The following is a 24,749-nucleotide window of genomic DNA, read 5'->3' on the forward strand; positions in this document are numbered from 1 at the left end:
AATATTTTATAGCACCTAGAGTTCACATCCATCCAAATGTAAACCAGTGCAGACCCTGCTTAGCAAAGGAGACAATCAGTGCTCACTACTGCAAGACCAGGTCACCTTAAGTGGCGCAGTGGGGAAATGCTTGACTAACAAGCAGAAGGTTGCCGATTCAAATCTCCTCTGGTATTATATCAAGCAACAGCGATATAGGAAGATGCTGAAAGGCATCATCTCATACTGCGTGGGAGGAGGCAATGGTCAACCCCTCCTGTATTCTACCAAAGAAAACCACAGGACTCTGTGGGCGCCAGGAGTCAAAATTGACAGCACACTTTCCCTTACTGCAAGATCAGTTCTCCTCCCCTCAAAAGCTGACTCCCTCAAAATATATATTTTCTTTAACTCTGTTAATCTCCTTCCCCCTGATCCACAGAAAGGTGCAAAAAGCCTATCTAGATTAACACTCCGTATAACTTATGGTGTGGGCTGTAGTCTATGAATGTTTATGATACATGTTCGTCTTTTAAGGTGCTTCAAGGCTTCTGGTTGTTTAAGATGTAAAAAGAAAAGGTTTATCCTCTCCTTGATAACCAAAAAGGGAGGAACCCAGCTGCAGTAACTGTTTCAGGATTAAAAAAAGATCTTGCCACAGTCTAGCCGTGACTCAGTTGAAGTCCTGGGAAGTGTAAAAGCAAGCATCTACAAATCCGCTTGCCAGTAAGCCAGTGCCCTCAGCCCTCTGGTGAGCAGGACACCCAGCACCCCACAGATCTCCTTATCAGAGGAATCATTTAATAAACAGCAGGAATCCTTTCTGAGCAGTAGGAGAGGGTACTGCTTCTTCCCATTCCCATTCTCCAGTACAAATGATAGCAGACCCCCTTCCCTCCCAAGACTTCTGCATCTGTGCCAGAAAAGGATCTGAGGAAAGAGAGGGGACGGGTGGCAACCACACATTATGGCTGATTAACTATGTACACCACTCTGAGCTCCTCGGAGGAAGAGCGGGATAGAAATGTTAAAATAAAATAAAATAAAATAAATTAGTGAAGTCTAAATTTGTGGATCCCTGTGCAGAAGTTGGACAATATTTATTAAACAAGAATGCTACTTCCCCTGCTATATACTGCCAAAATTCCTAGAGTGCTGTTTGCTCTTTCAGGCTGGGCGATGGCCTTTCCCTCACCTTTTGGACCGTGCTGACCTCGCACCCACCCTCTGCTTGCCGGGAGAAAACCATCATGGGCCCCCTAGTTGTCAGCCACCTGAAGCCGCTGGTGACGCTGCTCCTCGCCCTGTGTGGGATCCATCAGACTCAAGGGGGCGACTGCAAGGGGCACCGTCAGGTGCTGCGCAGTGCATCTGGCTATGTGACCGATGGACCCGGCAACTACTCTGTCAATGGGAATTGCGAGTGGCTGGTGGAGGGTGAGAAGGGGTGCTCTCTTTCCTTTGGGGGGTGCATGGTAGATCAAGCGAGGAGACCCCTGCCCACAGAATACCGCTCTCTGCAAACCCACTTACTAAACACTTGTTTCAAGTTCAAACACTATCCCAATAGACACCTTTGGGAAGTCCCCCACCACCACAACAGCGGTTAGCAGCTGAAGTGGGTTCGGATTGGGACTATGTGGGATCAATCCAAATTGGGACCATGGTGGTGTGAGGTTAGAGTTAAAGCCCCTGACTCCCATGCTGTGATCCTGATCTGCTGGGGGGAGGGGGATAGGACGACTGCTTTTTAATTTAAAAGAAGCAAGCACATTAGCCTTAGAGCACATACTTAACATGTAGCTTGGCCCTTAGTTTGTAAAGGGTTAAGGACCTTCTCTTAGGGCCACCATAAAATCCATGGTCAGCTAAGAGTGGCCTCTGCGTGGTGAGTGGTGTGCTCCTTGGTTGTACCCTAAGGGCATGTGGGAAGGAATTCTCAGGCACGTCTCGGAATTCCCTTTGGCCACTGTGGTTGGGAAAGATGGGAGTTGTACCTCCAAAGGTATCTGGGGCCCCAAGCCTGGGAAACCCCTCCCTTAAGGGACTACTTGGGCTGGACACCTCCTACATCCTCCGGACGCCTTCTCACCTCCTGCACCCTCTTTTGCACCCTTCTCAGCTCCCAGCAGCAGCTACCGGATCCTCCTGACCTTCATGTTCATGGATACAGAATGCACCTACGACTATCTCTTCATTTACGACGGCGATTCTCCCAGCAGCCCCTTGCTGGCCAGCCTCAGTGGCAGCACTTTACCTGCCACCATCGAAGCCACCTCTGGCAAGGTACTCCCCCACAGGCAGGCGGGATGGCTCCAGGGTGGGAACTGGGTTCACCTCAGAACCCGTCATGCAGGCCTGGTTCCCAAGCTGATTTTGCCTTTATGTTTCTAACCTCTATTTTTCCTTAAGGGGAACGCCTCGACATTTGCATTAAGGGAACAATACTCTGATTAAATCTGTCACTTTCCAGCTTGAAGGCAGCGGGATGTATTTGGTCATTAGGGTGGTTTATACAACTATAAACTGGGTAGGAGACGAGTCCTACTCAGTTTATGGTCACGTGAACTGCCCGATTGTGTGAGGTCTTGGCTTCAGACTTGGGGTTGAACTATAGCCAAGCCTGGAAAGAGAACATCTACTTTATGGCCTGCAAACGCTATTTATTTATTTATTCATTTATAGTTCAGTTTCTATTCTACCTTTCATAAAACGCATTTTAAGCCCCCTCCGGCGACCTTGTTGGGCGGGCAGAAATTTCTCTCTATCCACTTTCTCCACGTGATTTTATAGACCTCTATCATGTCTCCCTGCAGTCATCTTTTTTCTGAACTAAAAAGCCCCAGGTGTTATAGCCTTGCTTCATAAGGAAGGTGTTCTAGGCCCCTGATAATCTTGGTTGCCCTTTTCTGCACCTTTTCCAATTCTACAATGTCCTTCTTTAGATGTGGTGACCAGAATTGTATGCAGTACTCCAAGTGTGGCCACACCATAGTTTTGTACAAGGGCATTATAATATTAGCCGTTTTATTTTCAATCCCCTTTCTAATGATCCCTAGCATAGAATTGGCCTTTTTCACAACTGACGCACCTTGAGTCGACACTTTCAATGAGCTGTCCACCATGAGCCCAAGATCCCTCTCCTGGCCAGTCACCAACAGCTCGGATCTCATCAGCGTATACTTGAAGTTGGGGTTTTTCATCCCAATAGTCTGGCATGGTGGTGTTGTCTTGATGCATTTACTCCAGTGGCCTTGGCACTGGTCTTGTGGTAGCAAGCATGAATTGCCCCCTTTGCTAAGCAGGCTCTGCCCTGGTTGCATTTGAATGGGAGACCACATTTGAGCACTATAAGATAGTCCCCTCGGGATGGGGCCACTCTGGGAAGAGCACCTGCCTTCTTGCATACAGAAGGTTCCAAGTTCCCTCCCTGGCAGCATCTCCAAGATAGGGCTGATACAGACACCTGCCTGCAACCTTGGAGAAGCCGCTGCCACTCTGTGTAGACAATACTGAGCTCGATGGAACAGTGATCTGACTTGGTATATGGCCGCTTCCTATGTGTCCTCTCTTCCTTTCCGCTTGGTAGATGCTATTGCACCTGTTCAGTGACGCCAACTACAACTTGCTGGGCTTCAACGCCACCTACAGCATCTCGCTGTGCCCGATGGGTTGCTCGGGACATGGGGTCTGTGGCGACGACGGGCGCTGCGCCTGCTTCCAAGACTGGGGTGGTGAGGACTGCTCAGTGCCTGACTGCGCCACCTATTGTCAGATCCACGGCTTGTGCAGCCAGGTAAGAGTGTCATGTCAGCAGCTCTCTGGGCCAGCTGTAGCCTTTTTCCTCTGGTGGATGACCTTTACACCCCGGTATTTCGATCTTAGCTAGATCTGATCTTGATGGCAGCTTGGGGGGATAAGCTCACAAGCTTCAGCATCAGACACAAGGGATGTGATCAGGAAGAGGAGCTATGTAGCCCCTCTCACACTCCTTCCCAATCAGCGCTTCATTCAAGGGCCAGTTGGGTTCTTCTTTCTCTGGAGGGAGGCAGAGAAGGGGAGGACCTAGCTGGTGTTTGGCCCCCCAACCCTGGCAGCCCAGGGCTATTTGTCTCTACCCCCCTCCCTTTTGTCCAACGGTGGCTACATCCCTGTGTGTAAAGCCTCAATCCAGAAATCATCCTGTACATGGGTTCATGTTCCTCACAAGAGTATTGTGTACTCAAGAGAAAAGCTTATGTAAAAATAGTCAGGTTTTTTATAGAATAGTTTACTTCTATAGCTTCCAGTATAGCATTTATAGGCATTATAGCATAAATAAAGCTCAAGACATCAAAAGATCGCATTGATTACTCAGGGCATTTCATGAAAAATAGATGCAAGGAGCATTAGGTCAAGGAGCATTAGTTTGTATACTTACTTAAAGGCTGATAGGCAGGCTGACAGCATTGGGATCTCCCTTTCTTTTTCCTAACGTTTCTCATGGCTATACAGAACCGTAACTTAGTGAAGCACATCATGTACTCTTTTCCTACTTTTATTTTACAGTCCTCTCTTAACAGGAAACTAGTGGTTGTGTACAAATTTGCTTACTGCTTCTTCTTTGATCTGTTGTTACTTTAATTCAAAATTATAAGTCACCTCCTTAGCGCAGTATTGCTGTTGTGTGTATTTGAGTTACCGGAAGGTCATAATCTTTAAGTATAGCTGAATCAAATGAAATGGGGGTGGGGGGAGAATGTGACATTTATTCCTAATATCCATGGCCAAGCTTCACCCCATACCTTTTCCCTGGGTCCAGTCTGTGTCCTGTGTTAATTCTCCCACCCATCCTTCCAGGGCTGTGCATCCTATGTATATTATGTAAATTGAATAAGTTTTTCTAATTCCTTTTAACTTTTGATGGTATTCAATGTTTCCTACTTTGCATGTTTTGTTGTGGTTTTGTGAGTCATGGGAAGCTATACAGGGCAAGGAAACCCGTCCCCGTCCCCCAGAAATCTTCTTCCGCCAATTTTCTGTGATCGCAGCAGATGTTGCCCACAGATTTTCAATAATATATTTTCAGCCATGAAGGCTAGAAACATTTTTAAAAATAGAAGAAAAATAAAGAAATGAAAGTTGAGGTGATGAGGAAGCTGAATTCTGTGGCAGCTACTGTCTAGTTTCCTCTCCCCACCCCACCGCATTCTTCTGTTGAATCACATTAATGCAACCCTACATCTCTCTGTTTCTCTCTAGATTCATATTAGCATCGATATGTCCCTTGCTTCAAAATTCTCTTTGGCCTGAACAGCAAACTCTTTCCTTATGGTTTAACCAATACCTGGCCCCTGAACCTTTTTGCAAGATTTCCTTTTGCCTTGGTTGTCACATTTTGTGATTTGTGTAAATCTAATTTTGTGATTTTTTGTAAGTAGGAAAAATTGAATAGCCATTGATTGTTCTCTTATATCTATTTCTGAAACAGCTGGAAAGGTGATGATCCTTATGGATGCATAACCAGAGCAGCTGTGAGAGGGAAGTACAGGCAGGCTCGGGGGGACCCATTTATTTATTTGCTTGCTTGCTTGCTTATTTATTTATTTTACATATTTTTATACCGCCCAAAACTTATGTCTCTGGGCAGTTTACAACTGGGCAGTTCCTCAAAAATCTGAAGGAAAAACCTAAAGTGGCACCTCCCTCCCCCAAACTGCCCCAATGTAGCTCAAAGTGAAACAGAATGTTCATAGACTCGGAGGGCAGTTAACAGACAGCCAGGTAGGCTCAATGGAGCAGTGGTGGGAGGGGGATGAGGGCTTGAACAAAAAGAGCCGTAAATTTCTCATCTTGAAGCACACTCCCTCAAGACAGTCACAATCCCTTCTATTGCTGACGGGGAAAGGTGTCAAACTTTTGCCATGCTCAGCTAACACACACACACACACACACCAGGGATATACTGCAACATTTTGTCGCAGGTCCATATTTGGCTAATATGTTTTGAATGCAGAATTGAATTTATTTGGCATTGCTCTTCCTGGTGGCAGTTTGTGCTCTGCAGGGAGCACCTGAGCTCAGAATCTGTCAGGTCTTAACGGGATATGATTGTCCCCCACCCACCCCCACTCCCAATCCCCAGCACTCAGGGCGCTGCCAGTGTGAGCCTGGATTTGTGGGACAGGCCTGTGATTTGGCCCTGAGTGAGAACCAAGGAGCTGGCAAGTGGTACAACGTGAGCGCCCAGGACCCCAGCTTCCGGCCCCGCACAGCTGCCGCAGGAGCCTTCCTGCCCTCCACTGGAGCACTGTACATCTTTGGAGGTCAGAGGTCATGCTGTTACCTTATCCTGTGGGTGGGATGAAGGGAGCCGCCTCTGGTGGTTGGGGGAATGATGTTCTGGGTTGAGGGCTGGAACACGTGATCAGCAGATCTTGTTGGGCAGAGGCACGCCATTTTGCAGGAGGGGAGGGTTAGATGCTTGAATATTCCTCTGTAGCGGGGTGGGTGAGAACCCCTTTCCTCGACTATAGGGAAAAATAGCAAGGAAGGGGGACCCTTTCTAGCCTTCCCTGTGCTCTCTGCACTAATTTTCCACGTGCAAGGCATTTTCCTCCAATTGAAAAGTACTCCAACATGCCATCTCCCACCTGCAATCGGAATGGTGCCGTCTGGGGACATCTGCACATGCAGTTTTCCTGATTACATGTGGTCGGTTGTAGTTTTTGAGAAATCGGGCACGAGTGGCCAAGTTTGAGGGGCACCTTTGAAGTCGCAGCTGGGGAGACAGCAGGAAAAGATGCAAGGGATGGAGTGGAGGCAGATAGCAGGAGAGCAGTTTGGAGGTTCCAAGTGCCACATAACCAGGGCTCTTGTTCAACCCATCCACTACCATCCTTTCTGTGCGGCTCTTGATGGCCACTGGTATTGAAACACTGGTTTTCGTGCTTCTTTGTGGTGTTGCGCGTATAAAGAGAGGCGGCAACCAGGACTGAGGCTCTAGCATCCCCCAGGAGCAGCAGATTAGGAACACAGCAAGCTGCCTTCTACTGAGTCAGACCATTGGTCCATCTCTCTCAGTATTGTCTACACTGACTGGCAGCAGCTCTCCAACCTTTCAAGCCGGACTCTCAGACCCTGCTCACAGAATCCCTTTAAAAGAACCCCATGGCTTCTACCTACCACAGCCGTTTACAATACTACAAAAAACTACCCAGCAGCCTTTGTTCCTCCAGCCAGTGGCCAGATAGTAGGGCTGTGCACAAACCTGTTCGGAGGTCCATAACGAACCGGTCGAACCTGTTTGACCAGTTCGAAGGTGTGGGGGGGATACATTTAAGGGAGGGGGAGGGTACTCTTACCCCTCCCGCCGCTTTCCCCTTGTTGGCGCACCCTCCCCTGCCCTTAAATGTATCCCCACCACCACCAGCTCCATGCACATCCCTACCAGATAGCCCTTCTCCTCAATTCATACAGAGCTCTTTCTGGGAGGGAGGGAGGGAGGAGGCATCATGTAGCTGCTCTGGCTGACAGCAGGGGCCAAGCTTCCTCTTGCCGTGGTGTTCTTCTGAGAAGGAGGGCAGAGAGAGGAAACCCACCCCCACAGCAGCCCTGGTTCCTTTGGCCAGTGGCAGGGGCTAGGGTGTCCTTCCCCTGGCTTCCGCAATCTGCAGCCCCAGAGCAGTTCCATTTCCCTCCCCAGGTTTGGATCTCAACTCAGCCCTGGGGGATCTCGTCTTCTATAACTTCACCACCAACGTTTGGCATCGGCGAGTGCTCAGTCCTTCCCCAGTAAGTGCCCTCTTTCCCCTGTCGTCGACAGCCCCTTGAGACATTCTCTGTTTCTAAGATGGGATGCTTGCTTAAAAATGTGATGTGTCCAATCCAATCTTTATTACGGTCATAGACCAGAGTAAATGTAATGTGTGAATGGGACAGACACGTGCATCGTACAGGTGCCCCCCTCCCCATCAAGGAGACATGGTGGGCGGGGGCTCCCTGTTGAGTTGGTGCATGGTAGCAAACCTTGGTTTGTAGCTGTGTCCTGTGTGCCATGGTCCTCCCGAGGAAGATAAAAGGGTGTGTTTCCCCCTCTCTCTTACCTACTGTGTATTGCTCTCATTTCTCCCCCATCTCCTTGTAGTCTGCCCGCCACTCCCACACCGCTGTGGCTTGGGAGGGCTTCCTGGTTCTTTTTGGGGGCGAGTTGGCCACGGGCTTTCTGGCCAACGACATCTGGATGTACCTGCCGCGGGAGGGGCGCTGGCAGGAGCTGGTGCCCCTCAACAGAACGTGGTCTCTTGCGCCCCCTGGTCTGGCTGGCCATGCAGCGGCGGTGGTGGACGAATGGCTGTACATATTTGGAGGTGAGCGACTCCTGGCAACTTGACTCTGAAAGCAACAGAGAGGGCTGGGATAGAGAGGCTGGAGACGTGAGGGGTCCCAGTTCTAATCCTTGCAAGGAGCTGGGCAGTAGGGAGTCCCACGCTTGGGTCTGCACGTATTGTTGGGTTACAAATCCCATGATCTGCAGCCACAGTGGACGATGGGAGCTGTAGTCCAATAACATTTGGGAACCCTAGGCTGGGAACTCATCCCACACGACCCCTTTCCACAGGCCGCACCTCGGTGGACGTCTTCTCCTCGCAGATGTACCGCTTCCACCTCAGGGCGTGGCGCTGGGAGTTGGTGATGCCCTCCGGGGGAAAGGCTCCGGCGGCAGCAGGCCACTCCATGGTCTTCCATCCAGCCTCCCGCACCCTCCTGGTGTACGGGGGGCACCGACCTTCCACTGCCCGGTAAGAGGAAGGGGGACTGGGAGAACTTTGGGGAAACTAAGATGGTGGGCATTTGAAGGAAGTGTGGGAGGCCTCACCCCTGCTGACTTCAGTCAAGACACATCAGTTCACCCAGGCTTTTAGATTTACAGTTTTAATAGTTCCTAGCACTTTTTAACATGTCTTAAGTTTTAAATTGTGTTAATGTTTCTAATTTTGTTTTAATTGTATTTTTATTGTAAGCTGCCCAGAGACATGAGTTTGGGGGTGGTATAGAAATTTGCTGAATGAAATAAATAAATAACTTCCCCTTTGCTCTCAGGTTCAGTGTGCGGGTTAACACCACTGACCTCTTCCACGTGGACCTGCACTACTGGACGACGCTGCGTGCCAAAGATTCGCACCGGGGGCCTCGAGAGCGGGCCTTCCACTCCGCCACAGTCATTGGCAATTACATGGTGGTCTACGGTGGGTGTGGCTTTGCTCCTTCCTCCCTTTGCCCTCTGGCTAGTGGTGTGCAGTAGGGATGTGCATGGAACCGGTTCGGCGCTCCTTTTCTGGAGTGCCGAACCGGTTTGAAATGCTGGCGTTGGGGCCGGTTCGGAGGCAGGGAGTGGTTGCTTTAAGGCGTGGGGAGGGTGTCCTTTCCTCCCCAGCTGCGTTTCTCCCACCGGCACTGCTGCTCAAACCGCTGGTGCAGGGCAGCTGAATACCTTCTTGCCGCCCTGGTCAGCGTAATACCAGAAATGGCCGGTGTGTGTGCGTGATGTGTGCGTGCGTGATGTGTGCGTGCGTGCCGGCCACTTCTGGTATTACGCTGACAGGGGTGGCAAGAAGGTACTCAGCAGCCCCGCACCAGCGGTTTTGGCAGCAGCGCCGGTGGGGGAAACGTGGCGGGGGAGGTCAGGAGACCCTCCCCACGCCTTAAAGCAACCACTCCCACCTCCTGGGAGTGCATGGAACCAGTTCTGTGCACATCCCTAATGTGAGAGTTCATAAAACATTTTTGTTCTGTTCTAAACGTAACTATTTAATCCTTGGGCCCCCAGTTGTTGTTGGACTCCAATTCTCATCATCCTCACCCACTATTTATTTATTTATGTACTACAGTCCTATATTGCCTGACCAGAAAATCTCTAGGTGGTTTACAAAACAAAATGGCATGCCTCACTCATCTCTCTAATTCCAGTGGAACTTCCTCGGTCAGATCTAGTCGGGATGTCAGCCGCTGCCTTTATGCCTCCCTTTCCCCTCCTCTCTTCCAGGGGGCAACGTGCACATCCATTACCACGAAGAGAAATGTTACGAGGACGAAATCTTCTTCTACCACCTGGGCTGCCACCAGTGGGTCTCTAGCCACGAACTGGTGCCTCCGATCACTCATGGTGAGGGAACACTCGGATTCTGGGAATCTCAGCCTTTGGGGACGGGTGGAGCACACTGGCTTGCAGCAGCGTTGCGTTATTATTTCTTTATCATTTATGTGCTCTCTTGCCCTTTCTCCCAGGAGTTCAGGGGGGCATCCAACACCCCCCACCTTTATTTTATCCTCACACAAACCCTCTGAGGTAGGTTAGTCAGCTGTGTGGCCGAGTGGAGACTTGAACCCGAGCTTCTCTGGTGCTAGTCCGACTTGCTAGCTACTTGCTCTCCCGCAGGCTGTCCTTGACCTGTCCTGTGTTGCTCCTCCCTCAGAACGCGAGATGAAGCCTCGAGTGCAAGCACGAGGCCGGTATTCCCACGTGGCCACGGTGATGAGCGGGAACGTGCTGCTGGTAGCTGGGGGCTACAGCGGGGTGCCGCGGGGCGACCTGTTGGCCTACAAGGTGCCCACCTTTGTCTTCCAGGTGCTGTCTCAGATTGTAAGTGCCACCACCTCCCCCTGCCCTCCATCCTGTAAACCCACCTCAGCTTCCACCCCACAGAGAACCCCCTCCTCCCAGGAGCTGTCTTCCAGCTCAGCCCTCGCTCATTTTCCTGAGCCCTCAAAGCTATAATATATACACCCCAACTAAAGTTCTAGGGTTTGTTTTTTGTTTTTTAAATGGTTGAAGGGGGAATCTTTACAGAAATTTGATACCATCAGGCTTGCGCTCAGTAGAGACTGCTGAAAGTAATTGCCTGCCTTGCTTGTTCCTGTATACAGTTCACCTTGTTTTGACAGTTTGTTCACATTCGAGGTTTTCCTCCTTCGACTGGACCTTGGTCACTCACTTCCGTGCGTGTGTGTACACACACACACTTGAAGAAATGTTGGCTCAGTTGATCAGCCAAAATATTTTATTCCTCACGCTATGTTAGTACATTACTTATCAGGACCTTTTTCACTCAGAATCAGTTTTTACTTGTCACAGATTATTGGATATGCCACAAGGTTCTTGGCAGCTGTTGCTTTAACAGATGGACACAGCTACCTCTCTGAAAGCTTGCTTTTTTTTTTTTTTTAATGGCCACAGATAACTAACCTTGGTATATGTGAGCAGATGGGCTGGTAAAAGTTGTTTTAGCAAGTGGCCTTTTGCATCCCTGTTTGCAAAGCTGTACTTTCGGAATGTGTACTCTGAGGGAGAACCTCGGTCAGCATGGGCCTTCATTTTGTGATATGAAGAGGAGAACTGCAGATCTAAAGCGTCCACCTCACACTTGTAGAACAGGCTAGTAAGTGGCTTTCTGGCTGCAGGACTGTCGTGGGGTGTCACTGACCCACCTTTCTCTCCCTTCCTGGCTCCAGTACCAGCTGGATTACTGTTCCATCTACACTGAGAAAAGCATGTGTGCCAAGGACCCTGAGTGTGCCTGGTGTATGAATGGTTGTCAAAGCACCCAGCCCCATAACATTGTGAGTAACTCGTGGGGTTGGGGGTGCCTGTCGTTGCCAGCACAGGAGAGGGATGGGTGGATAGGAGTCAGAGTGTTTTGTTCTTGGAGGGTTGCGCAGACATCTAGGGAAGGGCTTTTCTCAAACTGTGACCTAAAGGGTTACTCTAAATAAAGGGTCCTCAAATGTGGGCCCCAGATGCTACTGGACTAGAATCAGAATCAGAATCAATTTTATTACAGCCTTAAGCCATCCAGAAAGAAAACAATAGGAAGAAAATACAGCTGTACAATAAATATCAATAAGAATATCAAAAATATAAAAACAGACATGCAGATAAAACTAAAAATACATTATAGAAAACCATGGTGGGATGTCTGTCTCATAGCCCCATAAATGAACCTAGCCACCATGCATGTATCTATTTGCTAGCACAGAACATCCCTAGTCTTGGATACACGGTGAGCCAGGATAGCTGGGACCCCGAGGTTCTAGTTCTGTTCCCGTGAAGCATCGCAGGAGCCTTTGTTCTGCTCTGCTTCTTGATTGGTGTCTTCTTTCTCCTTAGTGCCCCAATACTGGCTGCCTGGGCTTGGCCCGCCTCCTGGTTGACTGCCAATCATGCCTGGCATTTGGCAGCACCAATGCTTCTCTGCCCCGTGCCCCAGGACCTTTTGGCTGGTGTGTGCAGAATGAAACCTGTATGCCCCTCTCCGGTAAGTGAGAACTGCAAGGCCCGGGAGCCAGTGGCAGGTTCCCATCAGCCCTCTGTGCAGCTCCCTGATGCATTGTGCGCAAGGCCTGTGCATAGCTTCAGCTGAAGCGGAATACTCCACACAATCCCTGTTGGTGCCACGCAGAGGCAACGGTTCCCACGATGGCATTGGGGTTGCTTTAAGGGAAACGTAGCCCTCTCAAGTCCCAGTGCCATCTTGGAAAGGCATGCACAGAGTGCTGGGAAATGCAGGGAGGAGAGCTGGTCTGGTGGTAGCAAGCATGACTTGTCCCCTTAGCTAAGCAGGGTCCACCCTGGTTGCATATGAATGGGAGACTAGAAGTGTGAGCACTGGAAGAGATAAGGGGAGAAGGGGCTTATGGGATGGAGCCACTCTGGGAATTGCAGAAGGTTCCAAGTTCCCTCCCTGGCTTCTCCAAGATAGGGCTGAGAGAGATTCCTGCCTGCGACCTTGGAGAAGTCACTGCCAGTCTGTGTAGACAATACTCACCTAGATGGACCTATGGTCTGACTCAGTATACAGCAGCTTCCTATGTTCCCATGTAGTCCTTCCAAGTGGCTTCTTTAAACAGCTCTACAGGGAAAGCGCTGAGAAGGTCTGCCTGCTTAGTGCTCCATGCCTACTGCCAAGATGTCGCCAGAGCTTGAACGGGCTGTTTTTCTTAAAGCATCCCCCCCCACCCGGCAAACACTGGGGAAAGTGCAGCACTGTGTGGAGGTCAGCCTGGTGGGGAGTGGTTCTCACACTGAAGGCTTTTTGCCAAAGTGGCCCCCACTTGAAAAACAGCGAAGACCCTTGTCCTTGTGCATCATAGGAAAAGTGGGTTTGTGGTTCAATCAATCATCTTTATTACGGTCAGAGACCAGCACAGGTTATTATACAGTAATGCAATAAAGCAGATAAGGCGATCAGATTATTATGAAAATAAATGTTACATGTATTGCTACTATAAAGACTGGGATTTGTATTACAAGGGTTTGTTGTTCTGTGCGAAGCTCTTCTCAGAGAATGAGCAGCTAGGGGTGCCCTTCCAGCTGAACTAGTTCTGGGTCCCCTGGGTGTCTCCGAGCAGGACTTTGCCTCTGAAACTCCCCCACTTCCTCCTCCTCCAGAGCAAGGCAGGTGCCAAGTGGGGAAGATCTCGGGAACGTATGGCTGGTGGGGGCCGCAGCCCTTCTTTGTCACTTCCTTGGCACAATGTCAACGTGAAAACTTCCTGCCTGGCCTTCATCTCATCACCTACCAGCAGCCGCGCAATGACTCCCAGCCGGATAAGGTAAAGGGGGATGGAATCGTCCACGTCTCACGTGTGCGGGGTGGGGGTGGGGGAATCGATTTTCAAACATAGAATGTAATGTCTTGATTCCTTCTTCACGCTTGCTTTGAGCAACTAGCGGTGGCTGCAGATGGCCTTTGCCTGGCTCTGCTTCTGCCTTCGTCTTGTCCTGCCCTTGACTCCACCGGAGGAAGGCCTGACCCCTGTGTCTCTGCCATAGGTTTCCATCGTCCGCAGCACCACCATCACCCTGAACCCCAGCACGGAGATGGACGTCTCACTGGTCTACAAGGGGTTCATTCACCCGCTGGCTAACAACCATGGTCCTGCCGAGGACATCTCCATCTGGGCACGCATCCAGCGACTTTTTGTCATTGCCAAGCTGGCCCGGGCCCCTGGTGCATTGGAACTGGTAAGGAGAGGAACTGGTAACAGTGCACTTTACTGGCACTGTTAGGGGCAGCATTATTTTATTTTAATTTTATTTCATTTTATTTCATTTTATTTGTTATATTCATATACCACTTTTCCACAAAAAACTATCAGTGAGGTATACATAGCAAAAGGTATGAAAAAGTTCTCTGTCTTTCATATACCACTTTTCCACAAAAAACTATCAGTGAGGTATACATAGCAAAAGGTATGATAAAGAAGTTCTCTGTCTCCAAAGGGCTCATGATCTTTTAAAACGACGAGATGATACGAGACGATACAGTACGATACAATGCAGAGGAGACATCAGCAGCGGCCACTGGGAGAGACCTTGGTTGTGCTGGGCTGCATAGGGATAGTTGCTTTCCTCCTGCTAAATAGAAGAGAATTGCTGCCACTATGACTGCTAACAACTATGGCAAAAGTTGGAAACATTCAACTGGAGACTGATTAGCGTCTGTGTGTGGAATTGTCGTTAACTTCCGAAGGGCCAGACTGTGTGCTTGAAATAATTCTGAGGACATTACAATACCATAATGCAGGGATTCTCAGACTCGGGTCCCCAGATTCTGTGGGATGACAGCTCCCATCACCCCCAGCCACAGTGGCCTTGGATGATGGGACTTGTAGTTGGCAGTTGCATGCACAGTCATATGGTCTGCCCCAGACCGTATGACCAGCTCTTTCCCAATGCTAATTCCAAGCCTCCTCCACATAGGTGTCCAGGCCAGCGGCCTCCCCTTTAACTTGCCTGGCGGAGCGCAGCCGCGAAGAACAGGCCTTCATCTCCTTCTCCCGCCTGCCCTTCTCTTTCAGGAGGAGGTCGGCCGCTGGGCGGTGCAGCAAGAGAAAGAGAAGCGGCTGCTTCAGCGGCCGGGGGCTGAGCGTCTCTTCCCCAACACCGAGAGGGGCAATAAGTACACGGTGCTAGTCGAAGGCCACCTCAACCACTCTGGTAATGGGCAGACAAGCGAGCTGACCCTCACCTGGGACCGCACCGGAGTGCCGGGTGGCAGCGTGAGTATCCTGCCACTGGAACCTTGTCTTGTGTGTGCACTTACGCTGCTGTGATGGGAAGTGCAGAAATCCCGCCCCCAGCTACTTTAAAAGAAACGTAAGGTAGACACCAGCAACAGCTACTGGAGGGCTGCTGTGCTGGGGGCGGGGCGGGCCAGTTGCTCTCCCCCTGCCAAATGTAAGAGAATCACCACTTCCAAAGGTGCCTCTTTGCTCAGTTAGCAGGGATTGAGAGACCCCTTTAAAGAGGAAGGGGCTATGAGGAATGCCTCTTAGCTGGCATTGTGGGAGGGCTCGGGGTCAAAAAATGGAATACAGTAGAAACCTGCTCATGGGACTGGGGTAGGATTCTTCCCAAATAAGCTTTGTAGGAATACTGGAAACGTTAACTGGAAAGGAGTGAGTGATGATGGTGAACCTGATGGTCTCTGGTTCTGGAGCACCTGAGATGTCCTCCCACCTTCTTTTAACTGCCCAGGAGATCTCCTACTTCTTCTTGGAGCCCTATCGCTCGGATCTGTGTTTCACCTACCGCTCGTGCCTGGCTTGCCTGGCTGACCAGGGCTGCGGCTGGTGCCCGCTCAGTGCCACCTGCCACCAGCGCCTGGCGCACAAGGACGACGTCTCAGCCTGTGGCGCTGGCAGTGTGCGCCTCATCCTGGTCCCTGGCAACTGCATCCTGTGCGAGGACTACCGAGACTGTCACGCCTGCAGCAAGGTAGGGAACAGGGCGGGCATCCCGGGGGTGGGGTAGGGTGGGGTGGGGGTTTCCTTTGGGGCAGAACCTGCACTGGAGGCAGAGGAGGAGGGGTGTGCTCACAGTGCCATGGTTGAGAGGCGCCTGATCTTTGGAGCACCGAGCATGTGGGGAGAAAGATGGGTGTCTCTGGGGTGGATTTTCCAAAATGGGACCACTGACGTGCAGCAGGGGCGCAAAGTCTAGGTGAAGAAGTGGAGAGTGATTAAAGGCTGGGTTGCCAGGTCCTCTTGCTGTCTTTCCTGTCCCGTTACAAAGAGGTCCTCAGTGACTGTGGCAAAGGGTGTCCAGCCCTTAGGTAAGCGGCACCGGTTGGATGATAAATGAAGACAGGCTGGAAGCTGACTATGCATAATGGCGAATCTGGACACACACAGGAGAATTATAATCCACAGCCTTATAGTATCAAATGTGGCTTCTGACATCAAAGGCACATTTTCCTTTCTCAGTTGGTGGATTATAATTCTCCTGTGTGAAGTAGGATTAGCCATGATGCGTAGCCATCTCCAGGCCTGTCTTCATTTAGCACAGAAACACACTGTAAGTAAACCACAATAACAGCTACACGAGAACAGTTTCCCTCACCTTCGGAGGTGCCTGTTTCACCCAACCAGCTCCCCCAAAGCTTCAGCCAGGCCTGGCACTTCCGGGATTGGTCTCAATCGCAGGAGCTGCCTCCTCAGATAAGTCTCTGTTCTCCCAGCCTCTGCTTTTCCTTTTCCTTAACTTCTTCTTCCGCCTCCTTTGGTTTCTCCTTATATCTCCTCCTCAGTCCCTCTTCCATCCTTCTCTTCCCAGCTCCTCTCCCCAACTCCCTGCCTCAGAGGGCAGCCCTCGTTCATTGCATTGGAGTGAATTGAGAGGAGGCTGCCATGCATTGCTGTATCTGGGTTTGTTTGTTTTTTTAAGGTGCTCAGAGGTCAATATTATGGAGTCCCTTTAACTGTGTGTACAACCTATTGGTTGTGTACACTTCTAGACTTCCCTTTGCCTCTACCCAAAGATAACTGGCTTCCTTTCCTGGGAGTGGGTGTGTGATTTGTGGAACAGCAGCCTCAAACCAGCAATGGCTGTTTGCTTCATAGATGCACTGTATGCATACTATGTGCCTGCTGGAACACAATCTTCTCAGCATGATCACAATTGCTACTAGCGACGTGCTTTTTTAAAAGGTCAACCCCAGCTGCTCTGTTCTCTTTTGGTGTCTGCCTCCTTCTCTGCCCAGGACCCATTTTGCGAGTGGCAAGTGAACAGCAGCAAGAAGGGGGATTTTCTCTGCAGCCGCCGAGGCCGCCTCCCCAGCGCCATTCGTTCCCCAGAGGAATGTCCCAAGCTCTGCAATCAGTGAGTGGCCCAGGAGAAGGAGGTGGTGGTTGTGGTGGGGAGCAGGCCGTGGTGGACAGAAAGATCTGACAGGCCTTGCTTTGTGGTGAGAAGGTCACAAGCTGGGCTGGATGAGAGCCAGATTGTTGGGCCAACGGCGAGCTGTGCTTGTGGCTGGGAAGTGGCTGGGAAGAAAGTTTCCTCGTGGGGCAGGAGACAACAGGCTCAGGTGAGGTTGGAGAAGCTAGAAGTGTTCTGGTTCTGGATCCTGGAAGTTTCTGAAAGTGATCGATTGATCTCAACCCTACACAGCTTGGGGCTGGGGTACCTGTCGGTCCTCATCCACCTATACGAATCTGCCAGGGCCCTCCGTTCATCATCCCAGGCCCTGCTCATGGCCCTGCACTAGCAGAGATCTGGCTGGCGGGAACTGGAGACAGGGCCTTTTAACATTTTAACTTGTAATTTTAAATTTTGACTGTAACTGAGACTTGATTTTCATTAGTTTCTATTTTATTAGTATTTATATCTATCTATCTATCTATCTATCTATCTATCTATCTATCTACTGGAGGAGTGAGGTATAAATGTTTTAAATACATAAATTCCTCTGCACGCTCCTACTTTCACCAACCCTGGATCGCTGACCCCAAGTTCAGCCTTCAACTGGGAGAATCTTGGAGTTTTGTGGTTCCACCTCCTATATATTTGTATCCCACTCATCCTCCAAATAGCCCAGAGTACATGGTTAAGGTTCTCCTCACAACAACCCCGTGAGGTAGGTTAGGCTGAGAGATTTGTGACTGGCCCAAGTTCGCCCAGTGAGTTTCATGGCTGAATGGGGATTTGAACTTAGGTCCAGTGTTCCCTCTAACACAAAATCCCAGATGTTCTTGACTACAGCTCCCAGCATCCTCAGCCAAAGCTGAAGCTAGGGATTCTGGGATTTGCAGTCAACAACATCTGGGATTCCTTCTTACAGGGAACACTGCTCAGGTCTCCCTGGCCCTAGTCCAACCCTCTGACCACTACACCACACTGGTTGAAGGCCAGGGGTCTGAGTTTGGGAAGAGTGGGGAAACAGGAGGTGTGGGGAGAGTTTGGGTAGAATATAGAGGAAGGGTGATCAACCCAAGGCCTTCCTGCTGCTGTTGGACTACCACTTCCATCATTCCCTGGTGATGATGGGAATTGTAGTCCAGCAGCCACTGGAGAGCCTGAGGTGGGCCACAAACAGCACTCCTGTTCTCTTTCCCCTCACCCCAGACGCAGCACGTGTTCTGAGTGCCTCTCCAACTCCAGCCAGTGTGCCTGGTGCCAGTCCACACGCAGCTGCTTCTTCTTTGCTGCCTACCTGGCCAAGTACCCATATGGGGACTGCCGCGGATGGTATGACAGGTACGTTCGGTGTCAGGAGCGAGCGCCACGGCGGATCCCACAGGACCTGGGGGGTGGAGTAGAGAGCTGCATCCTCCTGTCCCAGAAGCCATGGGAAGCAAAAAGTCACTTTTGATATGCTCAGAGGAACCCTCCTCTCTAGTCAGGCTGCAGGCACAGAGAAGAACAGTCCCAGCTAATCTATGCTGAGTGGCCACTAGGAATGTCTGCTTCTGTGACATCATGGAATGCAGGGCAAAGGAAGAGGACCCTGGGGGCAGACCTGGGGAAGAATGGAAAGAGAATGGGGGGCGGGCGGGGGGCGGCGGCTATAGCTCAGTGGCAGTGCACATGCTTTGCCTGCAGAAGGTCTCAATTTCAGTTCCTAGCATCACCCATTGAAAGATTCAGATAGCAGATGGTGGGGAAGTCATCCCCTTTGCCTGAGTTCCTGGAGAGCAGCTGCCCATCAGAACAGACCAGGGGTAGGCCACCTTGGCTCTTCAACTGCTGCTGAACTACAATTCCCATCATCCCCAGCCGCAGTTGTGACTGGGGATGCTGGGAGCTGTAGTTCATCAACATCTGGGGACTAAAGTTTGGGAACCCCCTGAATTAACCGATTCTGTGGCACGTCACCTGCAGTAGTTTGAGGTTGGGTCATTTATTATTGTTTGGTTGCATTAACTGTTTGGAGTGTATACGATCAAGGGACGTGGCTCACTCGTCTCCAGACTAATGCAGGCTGCATTATTGCTCCTTCCTTCCCACCAGACTGGAGATGAATATTTGGAAGGGAGTAAAATCTGTAGAATGAAGGACAGAGTGCTGGGATTCTGGCTCTGGCTCTGGCTCTGAGAGGTCTGGGAAGGAGGAGAAGAGGGTGTTGTATTTTAAAGCTATGAGAGTCACAATTCTGAGTGATATTCTGTGGATGCAGAATTGGAGGAGCAGCTGGCTGACCTTTCTTTTTCTCTCCTCTCCTTGCCTCAGTGTTCATTCTGTTCCCCAGTGCCTGGACTGCACTCGGTTCAACACCTGCCGGGAATGTTTGCAGAACTTTGAATGCGGCTGGTGTGGCAACTCAGACAACCCGACTCTGGGCAGGTAAAGTGACTGTTCAAGGTCATGGTGGCTCTTTCCCACTTGGCTGGCAGAGCATTTGCTTCAGTCTGGCCACAGGTTTTGTGGATGCAGCTGCCTTAGTGAGTGTGGAGGGCTATTAATTTGAAAAGTGGCATATACATATTTGTTGTTGGAAGATGCTGAAAGGCATCATCTCATACTGTGCGGGAGGAGGTAATAGTAAACCCCTCCTGTATTCTACCCAAGAAAACCACAGGGCTCTGTGGTCGGCAGGAGTCAACACCGACTCGAGGGCACACTTTACCTTTAGTAGTATTAATCTGTGATGATGCATGCACAGAACTGAGAATCTTGGCTCCATTTTAAGTTAATTGTTTTTTAAAAAATCAAGTTACTAGCCTTCATGGTTTGCAGTTATATTTGAAAGGGAGATTTCAGACTCTGGGGTTAACCATGCTAGAAGAAGCTATGCCCGGTTAGCTATGCTATCCTTACAAAGGCTCCTCTTTCTTGAACAGTTTGCATGACAAGAAGAATTCCTTTTCCAATCGCTGGCTCTTTGCTAATGGGAAATGTGTCACCTGTTGAATTTCTCCCTGTTGTACAGTTGTTGCAAGTGCAGGAGCCTTTAATGGGGAAGGAGTTGGCAGCTCTGGGAATATTGTTAGAGGAAGGACTTCTGTCTTCCTTCCTCTACAGGTGCCTCCCTGGGGATTTCTCAGGACTGAACACTTTCCCAAACTGCTCGGTGGCCCTTTGGGAGTCTCATGGGCTGCTGCCCACCCACCCTGCCCAGTGGTCGTACGGGCAATGCCCAGATGTGGATGAGTGCCGTCTGGGCCTGGCCAACTGCCACCCTTTCGCCAGCTGCAAGAACACACCAGACTCGTTCGAGTGCCACTGTAATCGAGGCTATGCGGGTGATGGCGTGGCCTACTGCAACCAGACGTGAGTTGTGTGTGCGTGTGTATGTGTGTGTGAGCTAAGTAGGGTCTCCCTGGTTGCATATGAAAGAGAGACTAGAACTGTGATCACTGTAAGATATTCCCCTCAGGGGATGGAGCCGCTCTGGAAAGAGCAGAAGGTTCCAAGTTCCCTCCCTGGCTTCTCCAAGATAGGGCTGAGAGAGACCCCTGCCTGCAACCTTGGAGAAGCCACTGCCAGTCTGTGAAGACAGTACTGAACTAGATAGACCAATGGTCTGACTCAGTATACAGCAGCTTCCTGTGTTCCTAAAGCAACATATTTATTTATTTATTTTTACATTTATATCCCGCTCTTTCTCCAAGGAGCCCAGAGGCTCACAAGATCCTCACCAACAACCCTGTGAGGTAGGTTAGGCTGAGAGAGAAGTAACTGGCTCAGAGTCACCTAGCGAGTTTCCTGGCTGAACAGGGTTTTGAACTTGGATCTCTCCAGTCCTAGGCCAACACTCTGACCACTTCCTCTGGGCTGCTTTGTGTAAGTTTGCATATCCCATCATGCAATTCTGCTGCTTTGAGGGAACTTCAAGAGAGTTGCATGAGAATTAATTGCTTAGCTCTACACCTGAATGGATTCCTTCCCGTCTCAAGTGAATGTAGCGCCCCCCCTCCCCCCGCAAAGAGTTCACACTCATAACCTTACAAATATCTCCTGGCAAGTTGTACAATTTATTATAGGGCTTGCAAGCTTTAATTGTTTTAATTGGTAGACTAATCAACTAAAACTATAATAGGGAGGGCCAATTTTAATCAATGGAGCGAAGAGTTAAGGGCATACCTATTTAGTACTGATCTTTGAGACTATTTTTGTTTTCAGGATGTTAGTTTTGGAAACAATGAGAGACCGTCTGCACTTCTAATAATTAGTGGTAGCTTTTTTTGGTTGAATTGTAAGTAAACTCACACTTCCCTCAAAAACAGATGAGGATTTAATACTAGATCCATTGATTTGAATCTAAAGGGTTGATTTGTTTATTTAAATCATTTGACTGGTGAAAAGGCAATCAAGTCAAAACTCTTTCCTCAGTTGGCGGTTCTGGCTCTATGCAAGCACAATCTGCTTCAGTCCAAGAAATAGGCGTAAGTGGTTGGGCGAGGTAGTGTTGCCATGGAGACGGGCCTACTTGAGCAGGGGCCTCTTGCTTACAGCTCTGTTTCCTGTTTCTCCCCCTTGCCCCCAGTTGCTATGACGAATGCGCACACGGAGAGTGCAGCGGGGCCCCCAACTTCACTTGCATCTGTGACCTCGGCTGGACCTCAGAGCCAGAGATGGAGGCCACCAACATCAGCAGCAGCAGTAGCAGGGTGCAGTGCAATGTGGACTGCGGGTGCCATTTCCACAGCAGCTGCGCCGTCGGGGGGCCTGGTGTGTGTGATGAGTGCCAGAGTGAGTCCCGTGTTTTCCCATTTCCTGCTTTTGCCATGTCCTGCGTAGAGGAGGAGAGGAGAGCTAGTCTGGTGGTAGCAAGCATGACTGTCCCCTTAGCTAAGCAGGGTCCACCCTGGTTGCATATGAATGGGAGACGAGAAGTGTGAGCACTGGAAGAGGTTCCCCTCCGGGAATGAGGCCACTCTGGGAAGAGCATCTAGGTTCCAAGTCCCCTCCTTGGCAGCATCTCCAAGATAGAGCTGAGATAAGTTCCTGCCTGCAACCTTGGAGAAAACACTGCCAGTCTATGTAGACAATACTGAGCTAGACGGACCTATGGTCTGACTTGGTACATGGCAGCTTCCTATGTTCCTATATTCTCTCGCACCTTTTCACCAGCTTTGTATTATTTCTGCCTGCAGACTGGACTCGTGGCGAGCACTGCCACCTTTGCCGGCCAGGCAGCTACGGGAACGCCACGTACCCGAGTGGCTGCCAGGAGTGTGCCTGCAATGGGCACGGCCTGGAAGAGATGGGCTATTGCCACGGTTCCACCGGAGTCTGTTACTGTGCCCCACCCACTGAGGGGCTGCATTGTGAGCGCTGTGCCCCTGGATACTACGGGGACCCCAGGTGAGAGAAACTGGTAATTGTGGCTGGGCTTGTGCACCTCTGAAGTAATATTTGTACACCATGTTTACCCAAATCTAAGGTGAGGTTTCCTCCCAGTTCCTTCCTGTTAAATATTGGTGGGAATCTAAATCTTAGATTCAGATTCCTCTTTCTTTTGGGTAAATACAGGTATAACCCAAAATACAGGTATAACCTGTATTTAGTCTCTGTCTTTTAAGGCATCATCTTACTTTCGGAGTTGTCTTCTATTCAGGTAAACACGGTAATATTATTCAATATAATAACGCGTCTTCACCCAGCTCTCAAGTATATCTGAATACTGGGATTTTCTTGGTTTTCAAACCAAGCTGTTGTAAATGAACTCATGGAAGACAGATCTGTCAAAGACAGACTGCGTTTGTTTATTGATCACCCCTGCTAACTTGGCAAAGAGGCACCTTTTAACGTAGTGATTCTCTATTATTTAGGAGGGGGAGAGTAACTGCCCCTATCCACGCCCAGCACAGTTCCTCCCTTGACTGTTGCTGGTGTCTATCTTATGTTTCTTTTTAGACTATGAGCCCTTTGGGGAAAGGGATCCATCTTATTTATTTATTATTTCTCTGTGTAAACCGCCCTGAGCCATTTTTGGAAGGGCGATACAGAAATCGAATAAATAGATAAAATAAAATCTAACCTTCTTGTTTAGCATGCATCTAGGATCAAAATCATAGGGAATGACTACTTTGTTTATGAGTACCCAGAGACATTTGGCTGGCCAGAACTGGTTGGGGCAAATTGCCTTGCCGAGCACCTTGCCTCTCTCCTCGCATAGCATATCTGGATCAATAATGCATATATAGTGGGGGGAAGCCCAGAATATATTATGCAGAATCACAGAAAATGTGCTCATTAGCATGATTTATATGGGGTGCAGACTTTAGGATATAATGTAACAGAATTTCAGTTGATTTTTTTTTAAGCACTGTAAGATGTGTTCTGCAGTAGTGAGGGAATGCCATGGTGTGCTACCCCAACCTGGTATTCTGTTGATCTTTCTCCCCCAGAAATGAGGGCATTTGCTACCAGGAGTGTGTGGGACGCACTTTGCTTGCCAACCTCTTTTCCTCTTCTTCACTGAGCTCCCAGCGAGCTGGGGGCCCCCCTCCAGGCGGGCTTTCTTACTGCGTCTGGGTATTGTCGACCAGTGATGACATGCAGGCCTGCAGTCTTGAGCAGACCTGCCCAACAATCACCCTCACGTTCCAACCGGACACCCTCTGTATGGTGAGTATCAGGATGGAAGCGAGAGTGGGCAGGCACTTTCAGCTTTTAGTGTATTATCATGCTTTTATTATCCTGACCATTGCACCTGCAGTAGCCAAATTTGCAATTGTTTTTAAAAAATTAAAAACACAAAAATCACTATAAAATTTTATTGATGTTGTCAGAGAAATGGAAATGACAATTGGCAGGAATGTCTTCATGTAGCGGATTGGGGGTAGTCGAAAATTCCCTTTTCTGACTCAGATCAGTTAATACTAAAAATACTTAATTTTCCAAACCCAGAAAGCTAATGAAAAGATTCTGGTAAAGCCCAGAAGTTCTAGTAGGTTCCTGCTGCCACCAAGCACTCTGAGACTTGTTGAGTACCGGACCATTAGACTGAATGCTATAGTCCAAGGTCCCTCTGTAACTGGGTATTAGGCAAATACAGAAATCTGCTCCCCCTTGCTAATAGGCAAGAATAAAATCTTTTCCCTCCCAGGCGTCTGCTTGTACGTGGAGTTAATTGTTAATTTGACCAAGCTCTCATTGAAACTCGTTTTGCACCAAGAAATTCCCCTTTCTCCAGCTGGGTCAATAACAACCCTTGGAGGCTTGTAAAAGGTAAAGAACAAAGAAAAAAAACCCTTTTATTCAATTACTACAGACTAGTTCCATCTGAGGCTTTTAGCTTTCTAGATACGCTTCAAAATACTTAATTCGTTACAAGAATACTTCAAAAGCAACCCAATGATTCCAGGGTGGCACATTTTAAAATCTTGGTTACTCAGATGCAAAGAAGAGATATTTAGGAAAATACAGAGCACACACACAAAAGCAAAATAAATTCTTGAAACACAATCTGACTAAACAAACTGTTCCCTAGACTAAATTCCCAAAGCCAAAACCCAGGCTTCCTGTTCTTGAACTCACCAAACTCCAGATGAGACTCAAGCCT

The 24,749-nt window shown here is 49.5% G+C and overlaps 1 protein-coding gene across 1 annotated transcript in view; it reads left to right on the forward strand.

Annotated features, from left to right (window-relative positions):
- Window positions 1-24,749, forward strand: part of MEGF8 (multiple EGF like domains 8) — a 46,007-nt gene that overhangs the window by 3,396 nt on the left and 17,862 nt on the right. Inside the window, exons 2-24 of the mRNA XM_053268669.1 lie at window positions 1,151-1,416; window positions 2,102-2,265; window positions 3,569-3,775; window positions 6,104-6,284; window positions 7,664-7,752; window positions 8,105-8,327; window positions 8,579-8,759; window positions 9,061-9,206; window positions 10,004-10,123; window positions 10,434-10,600; window positions 11,470-11,577; window positions 12,125-12,272; window positions 13,406-13,569; window positions 13,790-13,981; window positions 14,818-15,018; window positions 15,497-15,736; window positions 17,001-17,119; window positions 18,365-18,496; window positions 19,469-19,582; window positions 20,261-20,509; window positions 21,726-21,931; window positions 22,336-22,546; window positions 23,593-23,812. Of these exons, the coding sequence (XP_053124644.1) occupies window positions 1,230-1,416; window positions 2,102-2,265; window positions 3,569-3,775; window positions 6,104-6,284; window positions 7,664-7,752; window positions 8,105-8,327; window positions 8,579-8,759; window positions 9,061-9,206; window positions 10,004-10,123; window positions 10,434-10,600; window positions 11,470-11,577; window positions 12,125-12,272; window positions 13,406-13,569; window positions 13,790-13,981; window positions 14,818-15,018; window positions 15,497-15,736; window positions 17,001-17,119; window positions 18,365-18,496; window positions 19,469-19,582; window positions 20,261-20,509; window positions 21,726-21,931; window positions 22,336-22,546; window positions 23,593-23,812 (3,969 nt within the window). The 5' untranslated portion in view covers window positions 1,151-1,229. The remainder of the gene's footprint in view (window positions 1-1,150; window positions 1,417-2,101; window positions 2,266-3,568; window positions 3,776-6,103; window positions 6,285-7,663; window positions 7,753-8,104; window positions 8,328-8,578; window positions 8,760-9,060; window positions 9,207-10,003; window positions 10,124-10,433; window positions 10,601-11,469; window positions 11,578-12,124; window positions 12,273-13,405; window positions 13,570-13,789; window positions 13,982-14,817; window positions 15,019-15,496; window positions 15,737-17,000; window positions 17,120-18,364; window positions 18,497-19,468; window positions 19,583-20,260; window positions 20,510-21,725; window positions 21,932-22,335; window positions 22,547-23,592; window positions 23,813-24,749) is intronic.

Source organism: Hemicordylus capensis, chromosome 7 (genome assembly GCF_027244095.1).
Source record: "Hemicordylus capensis ecotype Gifberg chromosome 7, rHemCap1.1.pri, whole genome shotgun sequence".
Taxonomy (NCBI): domain Eukaryota; kingdom Metazoa; phylum Chordata; class Lepidosauria; order Squamata; family Cordylidae; genus Hemicordylus; species Hemicordylus capensis.